At 46.4% G+C, this 14,962-nt stretch overlaps 1 protein-coding gene across 3 annotated transcripts in view; it reads left to right on the top strand.

Moving 5' to 3' along the window:
* SCARA5 (scavenger receptor class A member 5) overlaps positions 1 to 14,962 on the top strand; it is a 119,167-nt gene that overhangs the window by 17,155 nt on the left and 87,050 nt on the right. For all 3 annotated transcript variants that reach the window (XM_045986107.1, XM_045986114.1, XM_045986098.1), the window contains exon 3: positions 11,229 to 11,357. In XM_045986107.1, coding sequence (XP_045842063.1) covers positions 11,229 to 11,357 — 129 coding nt within the window. The remainder of the gene's footprint in view (positions 1 to 11,228; positions 11,358 to 14,962) is intronic.

Raw genomic sequence — 14,962 nt, 5'->3', positions numbered from 1 at the left:
AGGGACGGGGTCTTAAATGGCTTCAGAGGGAAGCCTGGGACACAAACCTCAAGGCAGACACGAACCTCTCAGGTCAGAGAAGTGTCTTGCCCTCCCCAGCGCCCCTGCCCCTACTACCTTGTGGGATTCTGGCCTGGAGTCTAACTGCCATATGCAGATTCCGCCGTGGGGGTTGGAAGATATAAACACAGCTGTGGGGACGGGCCCAGACCTGCAGACGTGGTTGCTTGCTGGTTAACGTGAGGCTCACAGAGCTGCTGCGGGGGTGGGGGGAGAGGGGAGAGGAGGGGGCGTGTGATGGTCCCAGCCTCCGCACAGTGTCCCGAAGCCTCTGTGCTCCTCGGCCTTCCCACTTCCTGCTTTCTGGCTTGAGATCCATTCAAGTCAAGAAACCCAAGATGTTCCGAGTGCCCACGCAGAAGCCTTGTCTTTAGAAAGTGCGGTTAAGAGAGGAGGATGCAGGGAGGGGGCTGGCTGCTGGCCTCTCCCGACACCTGGGTGTGGGCTAGTTTCTATCATCTACCTGTCACCTTGGGGAGCACAGGGAATCTAACCGATGGAGGAGGGACTAGGAAAAGAACATACTAGAGACCCAAAGGGATAGATGGCAGCCATCGGCTCAGCAGGGGCAGACTGAAAAGAGTTACTAAGGGCAAAGGAAACTGAGGACAGGCTTTCCTGATGAGGGCCATACACCCCAGTTTGCACGAACGGTCTTGGTTTATGCCTGCTCTTCCCCCCCGCCTTTTTTTCCTTAACATATAATGTATTATTTGCTTCAGGATACAGGTCTGTGAATCACCAGTCTTATACAATTCACAGCACTCACCATAGCACATACCCTCCCCAATGTCCATCACCCAGACACCCTATCCCTCCCCACCACCCTCAGTAACCTTCAGTTTGATACCTGAGATCAAGAGTCTCTTACAGTTTGTCTCCCTCCGCCAGTCCCATCTTGTTTCATTTTACCCTCCCTGCCCTGCCTCTCAAATTCCTTGTATCAGAGAGATCATATGATAATTGTTTTTCTCTGGTTGATTTACTTCACTTAGCCTAATAGCCTCTAGTTCCACCTACGTCATTGCAAATGACAAGATTTGGGGGATTTTGATGGCTGCATAGTATTCCTGTGTGTGTGTGTGTGTGTGTGTGTGTGTGTGTGTGTGTGTGTGATATCTTCTTTATCCATTCATCTGTTGATGGACATCTAGGTTCTTTCCACAGTTTGGCTATTGTGGACATTGCTGCTATAAACATTCAGGTGCACATGCCCCTTCAGATCCCTACATTTATATCTTTAGGGTAAATACCCAGTAGTGCGATTGCTGGGTCATAGGGTAGCTCTATTTTCAACTTTCTGAGGAATCTCTGTGCTGTTTTCCAGAGTGTATGCCCGCTCTTTCTGCATAGTGATTAATAGAGCACAGTTTGCTCTTAAAAAGTTTCTTTGTTTGAAGATGATCTCATGGTTTGTCCACAAGTGAAAGTGAATTGACCTTGTCCCACTTGCCCGGTGAGTTGTATTTTGGCATTTTGGTTCTCCAGTACCGTTTGACTTCCATATCCTCTGCCAAGTGTGGGAATTCATTTCTTCATTCCCGAGTTATGACGACCCCGCAGCTCTGACCTAAGGATATCGATTAAGATGTAAATGCAACGTCTGAAGTATGTTAAGCATTTCCAGGGTGTCCAAGGGGAGTTTGTTTTAACATTTAGGCTTATATTGGGGGTCCCTGAAGGGCGTTGATGAATAGAGATAAGAAGGGCGTGGTCTTGCCAGTGGATGGATGTGGACGTGAGAAGATGTGAACATGAGAAGAGCCCGCCCTCCTGCCTTGCAGATGCCCAGGGCTGCCCCTGTGGCTTTGGCTTGTTGAGTGCCCTTTCCCTGCCCTCTGCTGATGGTCCTCCTGGTAAAGGAGTTCTGTTTTATGGTCAGGGTTGGGGGAGCCTGGATGGCTTAGTCAGTTAGGTGTCTGCCTTCAGCTCAGGTCATGATCCTGGAGTCCTTGGATCCAACCCTGTGTTGGGCTCTCTGCTCAGTGGGGAGCCTGCTTCTCCCTCTCCTTCTCTATCCTGCTCTGCCTACTTGTGCTCTCTCTCTCTCTCTACCTCTGTCAAATAAACAAATAAAGTCTTAAATAAAATAAAATGTAGGCATTATTATTATTCACATATGGTGAGGCCAATAGGTCAGGGGAGGACTGCCATTGAAAAGATGGCTTGTGAGGCACCTGGATGGCTCAGTCAGTTAAGCATCTGACTTTTGATTTCACCTCAGGTCATGGTCTCAGGGTTGTGAGATGGAGCCCCGCAACAGGCTCTGACCTGAGCACGGAGTCTGGTGAAGATTCTTTCTCCCTCTCCCTCTGCCTCTTCCCATCCAGTTGCTCTCTCTCTGTCTCTTTAAAAAAAATTAAAAAGAAATAAATCTTAAAAAAAAAAAGATAGTTTGTTGCTCACACCGCCCCATGCCACGGGAGGGCTTGAGTGGGTGAGGCAGTGTGAGTGAGCTTGGGATGCAACAGCTTGAATCATTTCGGCAGACTCTGCGACCTACAGCTTTCCCTGGTTGTCTGGTACCCGGCTCTGGGCTGAAAGGGCAGGTGCTCAGTGGTCTGGAGGGAGGAAGTGGGAAAGGAGGTAGTGGTCCATCATATGGGCTGTTGTCTGGGTGGTCTGCACAGGAAGGGCTTGCCGGCAGGCGAGTGTCTTTATTTAGGCCATCCCTGGGAGGGGCAGTCTCCGCAGTCAGCAAGGCCCCAGGATGTTTAAGTATCAAATACAGAAACTAGAAAACATGGTTATTACAAAAGCCCAAATAATGGTTTGGTGTACCCAGTAAATCTGCATTTAGTTGATGAGTGTCATTTAACCACAAACAGCCAATAGATGGTCGCTGAGCTACTGCTCTATAGGCCAGGACTTGTGGGATGCAGAAATGAGACACAGACGCTGCTCTCTGGGAGCTGACCCCCGCAAATCTGTATTTTTGTGAATTGATTTATGAATATGACTGTTCACATTATTACCTGTACCATAATTGGCCAGTTTCCCAACAAAGCTCTGTGATGATAACTGTTGCTGGTTCCAGGCCTTAGCAGGTGACAAAGGGTGAGTGGTTCTGAGGTCCATCGTCTTCGCTCTGATCCACTGAACCCCTTTGGCAGCTCAGTCAGCTCTGTTTTCCAGCTGAGGCCACGAGCTGGAGGCTGCTGAGCCTGTAGGTTTCCGGGACACTTCATGCTCGGTCCCGTACGGCTGGCATGCGTTGGGATCTTAGCCTTCCTCTTCCAAACCAGATACCCAGATGGCCCTCCCAACTCAACTGGGGGCAGTGGGGGAATGAGACAGGGGTTGTTAAATGTATCCATTCCTGCCCTGAGGCTGGACCCATTCACCAGACCAAGGCGACCAGGAGATGGGAGGGAGGTTCCACCAGCGACCGGGAAAGAGCCGGGACTTACAACTGAACAGAGCTGAGCCCTGGCTTCCACGCTGCAAACACATCATCAGATGACTTATTTCCTCTGACAAGGGGCCAGGAGAAGAATTGGGAATCTTTTCGAGAGGGACCCAGGGCCAGTCTGTAGGAGTGTCTTTTGGCCTGAATTTAGGCAGAACCCTAAGCCCGCTGTTTGAGTGACTGCACTGACAGCATTTCTTCTAATCCATGCCCTGCCATGTCGGTCAAGAGTGGGCCATCTTCTACTGGCCCAGGGCCCACTGCTGCTTCCTGGGGACTCTGTGGCCCCTCCCTTCCTCCTGGGTCCCTGAGACCCGCCAGCTCACCTTGACTGCCCTCATCTCCCCTCCCACCTGGCTTTCTCTCTCCATTCCTCAGCCCAGCTGCAAAATAATAGGCACCCCAGCCAGAGTCCCTTCCTCCTCCCACTTTCCTCCTACTGAAAATAAGCACACAGCCCTTGTTTTCAAGAATTTTTATGCAGAGTAACGTGGGAAATAGATAGGGACTGAGAAGAATAACAAATACTGTAGGGACATTACAAAATTGCAAGAGATCTCTAGAAGTAGGAGAAGAAACTGTACTAGATCATCAGAACATCTAAACTGAATTAGCTCTGGCCATCCTGCCCTCCACGCAGCTCCGTTTCCTAGAAATGGATGTGAATGTCTCAGACTCATCTGATCATGCAGAAGACCGTGGTCACCTTTGCCTGCCACCCTTATCTGCCTCGGGGACTCAGACCTGTGGGGCCACCAGGCACAGGTGACTGGTGTCCTCTGGACAGCTGCTGGTGGTTCAGGACCCTCCCAGACTTAGGTCAGGTTTAAGGGCTGGTGCATGGCTCTCCCCCGTGGTGTCTCTGCCTCACACCCTCCTCTTCCCTTTACCGAGGGAAAGCAAAGAGTGGTGTACATTCAAGCCAGAAAGGGACAGCAGCTTCAAAGACAAAGGTTATTTGGGGCTGCTAGTACAATGAACAATGTGAGTGGTGAGTAACCAGAGTGAGGATGATGAAGTCAGCCTTGGGTGGTTTTAACAAGATCCTTGGATGAGATGAGCCCAGAGGTCCCTCCCAACAATCAACCCTTATTTCCACCTACTATTTATGAACTGTGGGACCAAAGAGAACAAAAGGAAAATGACTGAGTGTTTGTTGTTGGTAAAACTGAAGTAGGTGACCGCTGAATCACTTGCATCCTGTTTTCTATGTTGTTTGGAACCCAGTTCTTCGGCATGAAGTAAATACTTTTATCAATTTGTATTTTTTTTAAATGGGAGGAAAATAAATTCAAACAGATAACTCCTCAAATGCACTAAACTTATGATTAAGAAATTGAAAACCTATTTTTTTTTTTTCAAGGAAAGGCTAAACTGATGACAGGGATAGCTCAGAATGTTTTCCCGTGTCTTACAGTTAGCACAAGACAGAGGCAGGCTTTGAACCCACCTCTACAGGGCCCCAAACTCATGCTTTCCCCCTGCAAGTGTTATGAAGAAACGGAAAATCAGAATTGCCAAGGCTCCCACCACAGTGTGTCCCTGACACCAGGGACCGTCTCCTTCTCAGCTCAGCAGTCTGGGGATGAGTGGCTTAGAGATAAATTTTCCTTTTCTGTTCCTTAACCCTTGCTCCCATGCCCCTCTCCATCCTTAGCACACAGTACTTTAGCCTAAACTCTTTGCAGGGTCGGGGAGGTGGGAAGACTCTCGTTGCCGTGATTAAAAGGAACCTTCACAATTTTAACCTGGGAATAATAAGGCTGTTTGAGAGAACCGCCTTTGAATGTGTCTTATTAAAAAGGAATCAAAATTAAAAATCTAAAGTAAGCTTTTACAATAGTGAGGCTTTTCATGGATTTTCCAAGAATGTGTCTTCACATTCTCTTTTGATATGACAAATGCCTTACTCCCCAACTGCGTATCTCTGTGCCATAGATGTGTGATTTCATCTGGAATGAGAATCAGAAGATGCAGGGGTGGGGCTCAGGCCCCAGGATGGCTAAGAAGCTCCATGCACGATTGCGCTCCTCAGCCGGGATTAGCGTCAGTTCAGCCCTAATGAATTGCTCCCACAGTTTACCTACATGGGCTCTACGTGGCAATCTGATGTTGTGGGTGTGCAAGGAAAGCCAAGATTTTGTTTAATTTAATTTTAAGACCAAATTTTTGCTCAAAAATGTGTTTTCACAGCCATCAGAAATGTATCAACTATTTGCATAAGATAAATGTGAGACAGGACCTTTGCAGCGAAAATAAATGGTTTACACATGTCTTCATTCCTGCAAAGAACCTTATTGTGGTCCTGCTGTGTGCTGGTTGAGGGGTAGAGAGCAGTCAATGAGACCCACCTTACCCCCAGAGGACCTTTTAGACACGCTGGCAAATAGGTGTACATAGATGATTGTGAATAATGAGGTTAGTGCTAGCGATTTGAGCAAGGTTCTGACATCATTCTTTCAGGGGCACCTAATCCCTAATGTTCTACCTTCTAGAGTTTTTTTTTTTTTTAAGATTTATTTATTTGAGAGAGAGAGAGAAATAGTGCAAGCAGGGAGGAGGGCAGAGGGAGAGGGAGAATCCTCAAGCAGACTCCATGCTGAACTAGGAGCCCAATGTGGGTCTCAAACCCAGGACCCTTAGATCTCGACCTGAGCCGAAATCAAGAGTCAGTCGCTTAACCAACTGAGCCACCAAGGTGGCCCCTAGAATATTCTTAATCTTGAACATCTAAAAAGTTTGGCTTTGTTTCTCTATAAAAGAATTCTCCTTCTCTATAAATGAAACCAATTTCATCTTGCAGTTTGCCGTTGTACCGTGATTTAATTACTTTTACAGTAGTCAGTGTTTCTCAGAATGTGGCTATATACAGTACAGTCCTACTCAAGAGGACTTTAAACAATACACAGGTATAAATTTGTTTTTTTTCAAAAGCTAGGGGATTTATTTTAATGTGTCATAAGAAGATACTAATTGTCCATTTACAATGATACAAAGTGTCCTTCACAAATAAGTGAAAGCTCAAAAAAAAAAGTGACAAATTAAATAATAGCCCAGAAATACTGGACTGTGGCAAAATTGTGCAGGCAACATGCAGACAGAATGCCTGGAGGTGGGGAAACAATCGATCTGCTTCCGGCTGATCAGGAAGCCATAGGCCCCATGCTGAGATAGACAACATCTTCCAGCCCAGCACTCAGGCCTGCTCTGCAAGTCACTGTGCATTTATTTTTTGGTTTCTCCTTGTTTTCTTGGAGCCACTGGCCTTGCCCTCCCCAAGCCCCCTTCTCTTGGTTTTCTGATCTCCTGTGAAGCCACCCTCTCTTCAGGAGGCTCCTACAAGATGGAAAAATCGTTCTCTTGATTCCCCTAGATCTTGGAAGAGTTTTTTGTTTGTTTGCTTTGTGTGTGTGTGCCATTTTCTCCCTCGATCTGGTCTTGTGTGCGACCATGTCGGCAAACAACAGCTATGTTTAATAACTAACAGCTTTGCCTGCCGCTTTGCTCATAACTGTTCTCACATGGAGGAAGAACGTTTCCTTCTTAAAGGCACAGTTTTCAAATTTATAGTAGCTGTAAATCAGACGACGACACTGATGGGGAAGATAGTGGATTCTAACTCATCTGGAAAGGCCTGTCCTTCTCAGCCCTGTGAGTGGCTGCCTTCTTCGGGCACAATCTGGGAACCCCACACAGAATGAGTCACTGTCTCTGCCATGCAGCACTGGACTTGTGCCATCCCTCTATTCCATACCAGTTTCGTTCACACCTGTGTAACCGATGCCTGTTGACATGCCTTCTTCCCCTCAGATGTGAGCCTCTGAAGGGTGGCGGCCATATTTTAATTTCTCATTCAACAAATATTTTGAATGCCTGCTACATGCTGGGCCCTGGGCTAGGAACTAGAAAGATGGAAGCGAACAGGATGACACTGTCTCTCCCTCATGCAGCTTGTCATCTTTCCCTTTTATGTCTCTGTCAGAAGTGTATTAGCTATCTGTTGCTGCATAACAAGTTACCCCAGAACTTAGCAGCTTGAAACAACAAAGATTTATTATCTTCCCAGTTTCTGAGGAAGCCATGGGTTTTCAAGGAAAGCCAAGATTTTGTCTACTTTTTCAGATCCAAATTATATGTTTACATATATATGTGTTTACATATAATCTGGCAGGAATCTGGGAGCAGCTTTGCTTGGTTCTGGCCCATGGTCTCTCATGAGACTGCTGGCGAGAACTTGGTCAGAGTGTGGTTATCGAAGGCTTGATTTGGCTGGTGGGTCTGCTCCCAGGCTTACCCACATGGGTCTCAGTTCCTTACCAAGTAATCCCTTCATTGAGTGTTCATGACTTAGTTCCGGCTTTCCCCTGGATGGATGTTCCAAGAGAGAGAAAGTGAGTAAGGAGAAGCCGCTGTGTCTTTTGTGCAATCTCAGAAGTGACATACTATCACTTCTGTGGGTCACACCAACCAAATCCTGGTGCAGTGCTGAAGGAGACTACATGAGGGATAGGGTTCAACGAGAGCCGTCTTGAAGGCTGGCTACCACAGTAGGGCAATGGATAGTGGGTGGTCAGTAAATGCCTGTGAACGTTTTTACCTCAAGAATCCATGTCAACACTTTTGTTTTTTAAATAGACTTTATTTTTCAGAGTGGTTTTAGGTTTACAGCAAAATTAAGTGGAAGTACAGAGCATTCCCTTATACTCCCTGCCTCCACACATACACAGCCTCTCTCAACATCCCCCACCAGCGTGGTCCATTTGCTAGAACTGATGAACTTACATTGACCTGTCACTATCACCCAAAGTCCACATAGTCTATGTTAGGATTCACCCTTGGTGTTATGTATTCAGTGGGTTTAGACAAACATACAATGATATGTATCCATCATTATTGTATAATATGGAGTAGTTTCACTACCCTCAAAATCCTGTCTTCTCCTCCTATTCATCCTCCCTTTAGACCCTGCCTTTTCCAGAATGTCCTGTAGAATCATAAAGCATGTAGCCTTTTCAGGTTGGCTTCTTTCACTTAGTAATATGCTTGTAAGTGTCCTCCATGTTTTTACATTTTTATTTTCTTTCTCTCTCTTTTTTTTTTCCCCCAAATAAGTGAACATATTTTTTGCCTTGGCTGACTGTATCATTTTGGAGTATTTTTAATCTTCCAATAAGCCTAAATAATTTAAATGGTTTACTCAGTTAACATGCTGCTGCCACATTACTTTAAAAAGTCCGTAAATGTGTTTTAAGCAGACTTAGTAACTTGTCTTTTCCCTGAATCATCTTTTTTTTTTCCCCTTACAATCACATTCTCTAGCTAACTTGCCAGAATCATTCACGTTCTGCTTGTCTAATGCATTTGTGGAAAACCTCTGTTTGAAATTCTTACATGTTATACTGAAGGCAGATTTTGTTTAATGTACATTTGCTAAAAAAAAAATGATGCTCTCGAAGAAGGGGAGGCCTGTGTTGTGCATTAGTTAATGAAGGGACCTGTCACCAGTGAGTGCTGGCTATTGAACAGAAGCCTCAGATAAAGAGGAAGGGAACCTTTCTTCCTTGATGGGAAAAAATAGAACTAGATCACTGCAGTTTGCCCCAACAAAGGCAATGAAGGAAGAGCCCAAGACTGGCTTGGGATAAACATCAGGATAATGGCATTTCAGCACGGGAATCTTCTGACGCTTCGCAGCAGTTAGGTGGCCACTGGCATCATCTAAAGAGGAAGCGGGAAGTAGAACAGGAGGGCTGGGACAGTTGTCAGGATAGCGAGAACTTGTATTTGTGTAGTATCCAATGCTGTGCCTCCCGTTCTGACTCTCTAGGAAAATAGCCTCATCTCTAACAAGTTGCAACCAGAGACCCAGCAGCTCTCATGAGAACAACAACAACAAAAGGCAAAACGCAATAAGAACCCTTCAGATTCAGGAGCAAAACAGCTTATAGAGTCTGTTGTGTAAAAGGGATAGAACTTTCTGGAAAAGGAGACTTAGGGGAAGTTAAAAAGATGTACTCTTCTTGAGTCTTAGTGGAAAAGCAGGTTAACTTTTCAAAATTTGCTAACAGTTAAGGGGTGATGAGAATGGTGTTTGACTTTGTATTTCTTTAACAACTTGCTCCAAATTGTACCCGATGTTTTATGGAATAATTATATAATTGTTCTACTTAGCTGTTTGAGCAGCAGTATTTTTAGTGAAATGGAGTAAGTGAGTGGGAAAATGTTCTTCACTCAACACTACCTCTGGGGAGCCAGGACACGAGTGTGGTCACCTATCTTCTTGCTCCCGGTAACCAAACCTCCTAAAGGCCCTAGGGTGGTCATGGTACCCGAGAGGTAATGAGTAGCCCTTGAAGCATCTCACTGGCAAACCCCCAGTTGCCAAGGAATCACAAACATCATTACATCTTTAAAAACATTTCAGAGGGGCGCCTGGGTGGCTCAGTTGGTTAAGCATCTGCCTTGGGCTCAGGTCATGATCCCAAGGTCCTGGGATTGAGTCCCACAACTGACTCCCTGCTCAGCAGGGAGTCTGCTTCTCCCGCCCTTGTGCTCTCTTCCCTTGTGTTCTTACTTTCTCGCTCTCTCAGATAAATAAGTAAAATCTTTGAAAAAAATTTAAAAATAAATAAACATTTCATAATATCAATTATTTTGACTTTTTTCTCCTCCCACATCTTCCTCCATGTCTAGCACACTCCAGTTAGTTAGCGACATTGTCCATCCCAGGAGAGGGAGAATAAGCACAATAGAGGCATGCATGTTTTGGAAAAAATGCCCTCTACCAATTCCTGCCTGCTCTGCTGGGAGTCAGGCAAGACAACCTCTCTTCTTTCCACAGTCCATGGATGAAGCAGATGGAAGTTAGTGACTTCCCAGCCTCTGCCCTGGCCATCTGAGAAGCGTGCCTCGAAGGAGGAGTCTATCTGTAAACTGAAGAAGTTGGACTAACAGATCCATGAGGTCCTGTAGGGCACTGATATTTTTTGCCGTTCCATATTGGCCAGAAGCCGATGAGCCTCATGTAGTTTCATGGAATGAAATTACTGTGTTCCTGTTAATCTAAACCTGTGGTTGCTAACGGGTAGTCAGATCTGGCATGTAAGCATGTTTTGTTTACATTCCCTAGTGTTTTGTAAGTTTTTTGTCTCTTGTATTATTATTATTTTAGTTGTCAACACTTTAAAAATAGGGCAATTTCTCAAAATTGCTTCTGGCTTGTCTTGAAAATTCTGTCCGGCAACACCTGGCCCTTACCCCTCCATCACAACCTCTACCACACTGGGTGTGAGCTGTCAGGTTCCCCAGGCCCACGTGACCCACTTTGCTCATTTCCCTCCCTTTCTAGAAGTTAAAGTTTGCAACCCCTGTTGTAAATTTCCTCCATATTCTCTGGGTTCCATGGGACAGTGATGCTTTTGTAAAGGACACATATTGCAGCCTATCTGAGCTTTTTCTCCTGCTTTTACTGGCTCCAGGAGAGTGGGTTTGTTGGGCGCATGAGCTGTGGGCATGCCTGTCTGGCTTGTTTATGCATGCAGAAGGTGGGAGGAGAGCCAAAAGCTCAAAAGCTTGTCATGTTCTGGAAAGCATATAATGCATCATTATAGCTGCATTACAGATGTGCAGAAGGTGTATGAGAGGTTCTGTGTGAGCATCTCCATGCATCAGGAGAGATGAGACCAAAAGGAAAAAAAAAACACTGTGGGGTATTCAAGTGTTTTAATTTTCCTCTCCTCTTCTTACCTTTATTGTCTAGGTCCATGCCACAAGCGACGAACAGGAGGCTGCTGCACCCAGCTGGGCTCCCTGTCAGCCCTGAAGCATGCTGTCCTTGGGCTCTACCTTCTGGTCTTCCTGATTCTTGTGGGCATCTTCATCTTAGCAGGTAAGGGGACACTCTCCTGGTCTGGCCTTTAAGGAGGAGGTGTGCAGGGAGCAAGAACAGATGGGAACCCGAGAAATGGAGCCTCTGCTCTTCATTTCCCCAGTCATAAGCCCAAACACTGTGCCTGTCACCATGGAAACCACGAAGAAGGACACTGGCTGGTATTTCAAACCAGCGCAACTCTTAGCAGCATTGCCCATTTCATGTGGGATTAGGAGTTGGCAGGGGCTATGTGATCTTGGGAAATCCTGAGTCCAGGAGCAGAGACCTATCTGTTCCCAATGGCTTCTGACTTTTCCCACATCACCATGTGACTTGTCCATCACACTGGTCCTCCGTGGAGCACTGTGCTGTGGTTTACACAGAGCAGGCTAAGCCCCTTTTCCTGGGGATGATGAAAATAGTCATGAGACATTTTACAGTTGAGGCTAATCAGAATCATAATACACCTGCTGTCATAGTACACCTTTTGCAATTACTAGGAGTGGGATGGGTTTGACCCAGGCCAGTTGGGTTCTTCTCCCTGGTTTCCATCTGCAAGACAGGCTGGTCATATACTGGAATTGGGAGCACATTCTATGGCCAAGACAATGCAGAGCTCATGGACTTAGAAACGGATCAAATGGAGGACCCCCATGTTTTGAGCAGCCCAGCTCACCACTCACAGGTTACCCCACCGTGCTATAGATGGTGGGGTACATCTGTATGTACATCTGTATAGATACAGATACAGACAGAGGTTGTGGTAGTCTCTCCTGACTCCCACCCACCTTTCTCAATGGAGGTATGTAGGTGTTGACAAAGTAAAGCCAAGGGATCATTTATTTCACCCTCACCTGTCCTACATGGGTGCCTGCTTTGTGTCAGGTTCCATGCTAGGAGTGGAGACACAGCCAAGTAAGACCCATGGGCTTTTTTCAGGGAGCTCCCAGTTGGGAAACAAAGCAGGAACACAGATAGAACCCTGTCCTAAGGTAGAATGTAATAGGGATGATGTCGGGGACCATATTTTGACACAGCAAATGCTGTGGTCATCTACAGGAGGCGCACGTGGTGCAAGTGTGGGTGTTGCACGGAGGGGGGTTAGTCAGAGCAAGGCTGCTGGCCAGGCTGAGATGACTTCGACTGTTGAGGGTGGGGTCCTTGAGTTAACTCTAGGACAGGGATCTGGAGGTTAAGCACTTGCAGATGACCCTTCGCTGGACATTGTGAGGCAGATGCCCTAGACTTCACCGGGCTTGTCTCACTTCCTGTCAAGTGAGCATAGTCAGCTGGGCCCTGTGATGGGATGCTCAATGCTGCCTTCACCTTCGGGGTTCTACAGTCAGGGCAAAGGGCATCATTAGGGGTGTTGTGGGTCCCACCACCCACTGACCTGGGGGTGGGGGGGGGGCGGCCAATAGCAACAATGACAGAAACTCATGATTCATCTCAAGGACCCAGGGCTTATGTCCAGCCAGAGGATGATTTGAACATGTTCTTGGGCTGCTCGGTGGGAGATTGGGATCTGGGTTTTGTGGTCTTGGCAGCCACAACCATAACAAATTTCCAGAATTTTTGGAAACTGTTTCAGCCCAGCAGGAAAGTTAGGCTGTGGTATTACAATCCCTCTGCTGAATAGGAACTTTTAGGTGACAGAAGAGGGTCTAGAAGAGAAAGCCAGACAGATGGGGACCCTGGGGCAGGTCTCTGGAGCCTGGAAGGCATCATCTCTTGGGAAGAGGAGACCTGCCAGGGAAGGAAGGTTCTCGTCTAGTGCCTGGAGGGTTGCCATATGGAAAAGAGCAGGCCATGTTCTGTGTGGCCTCAGAGGGTAGAAGTAGACAAATGGGTGATATTGTAAGGACACAGATTCCCATTCAAAACAGAGGAGAGTTCCTAACAAGTAGTGCTGCCTGGCATGATGCAGAAAGACTTTCCTCCTGGCTTAGTCAACTCGGAGGTTGAATGGGATTTATGATGACGTCCTGGAAGTTTCAGAAGGGCGGGTAGAACATGGTTTTCCAATCTAACCGACATGTTGCCACACCTCATTAGCTATTCTGTGTGGAAACCTGGGGAGGATATTGATCATTATGATTAACTTTGAGCCTGAAGTTTCTGGGTACCAGATTGCCTGTGTGGCATGACATTTTGGGGTAGATTTGAACTAATCTGATGAAACAGAGCATCATACTTTATCTCTTGGCTCTGTCCCTTCCCCAGGTTCTTGTCTAGAACATCATGTGGGCCCCTGGGAGGGGTTCAGTGAGGGTAGCCAATGAAAGCTCTATAAAGAGAGCTTGGTGTCACCAGAGGCCTCTCCCCCAGGGAGGGGACTTAGGAATGTGGTGGACAAGTCTAGGGTTCTTTAGGGAGATCCTGCCTGATCTTAGTTTCTTCAGATTACGCTGATTGAAGACCTCCACTGGTTGTGCTCGCTTCGGCAGCACATATACTGAAGACCTCCAGGTGCTCCTTTTATGAAAATATCAAGACCATGGGGAGATCCAAGATTCAGTGTAAACCAGAGCTTGCCTGGCCTCGCATTAGTTCTGCTGTGGCTACTTCCCTATCTTGGACAGAACATGTTCTTCATTGCCCTGCTGAGGTTGCCTTGCACAAGAGGTGCTAAGGACTGAATTGTGCCCCCGCCCCCAAATTTATATGTTGTAGTCTTATCCTTCAATATGATGGTATTTGCAGGTGGGCCTTAGAGAGGTTATTAGGTCATGAGAGTGGAGGCCTCATGATAAATTAGTACCCTTATAAGAAGAGATGGGAGAGGAAGGTGGAAAGGGAAAGGAGAGAGAGAGAGAGAGAGAGAGAGAGATCTCCCAAGTGAGGACACAGAAGAAAGGAGTCATATGCAAGCTAGGAAAACAGCCCTTACCAAAAACCAAATCAGCTCACTCCTTGATCTTAGACTTTCCCGGTCTCCACAACTGTGACTGATAAATGTCTGTCGTTTAAGCCACCCGGTATTTTGTCTTAGTAGCCCAGACTGACTGACACAGAAGGATCTCTGTCTGAACCTCTCTCAGACTTCAAGGCCTCCTAGTTGACACAGAGATCATACATCCTACAACTGGATGACAAAATCATCCACTGCAACCAAGTACTGTGTCTGAATAACTGGTAAAAAATGACAGGGGGACAAATGCTTGCGCTTACCATGTTTCAGTATTGCAAAATTATAACCCAACTACAGAACAATATTACTCTTATAAAACCTCATAGGAGACTTGTCTCAGTTCATCTCTTCATCCAAGTATATGAAATAGAAGGTAAATACTATACCTCCTATTTATGCATCAGCCTCGATTCCCCTGTCTGATCCAGCCATCTGGATTTAAATTATTTTCACCTAAACTATTTTCTCAATTGGGCTTTCTACCCACCATCTACCTATCCGTTCCTGACCAGCATCCTCTTAGGAACTTTCCTGATGTTCCCGTAATATCGCCAGGTTTTATGCACACAGCCTTCCAACATCTCTCAAGGAGGCTGCGTCAGGCCCTTCTTCTCACTCTGAAATTCCTCTAAGACTTTCTATCTCTTCAAGTCATTGCTTATGACCGGGACTGATGGTTCCCTATTATGTTTTTGTTGTGTTCCACGTTCAA

Source organism: Meles meles, chromosome 2 (assembly GCF_922984935.1).
Source record: "Meles meles chromosome 2, mMelMel3.1 paternal haplotype, whole genome shotgun sequence".
Lineage (NCBI taxonomy): Eukaryota > Metazoa > Chordata > Mammalia > Carnivora > Mustelidae > Meles > Meles meles.
Note: the sequence above shows the minus strand (reverse complement) of the source record. Positions and strands in the feature narration are given on the sequence as shown.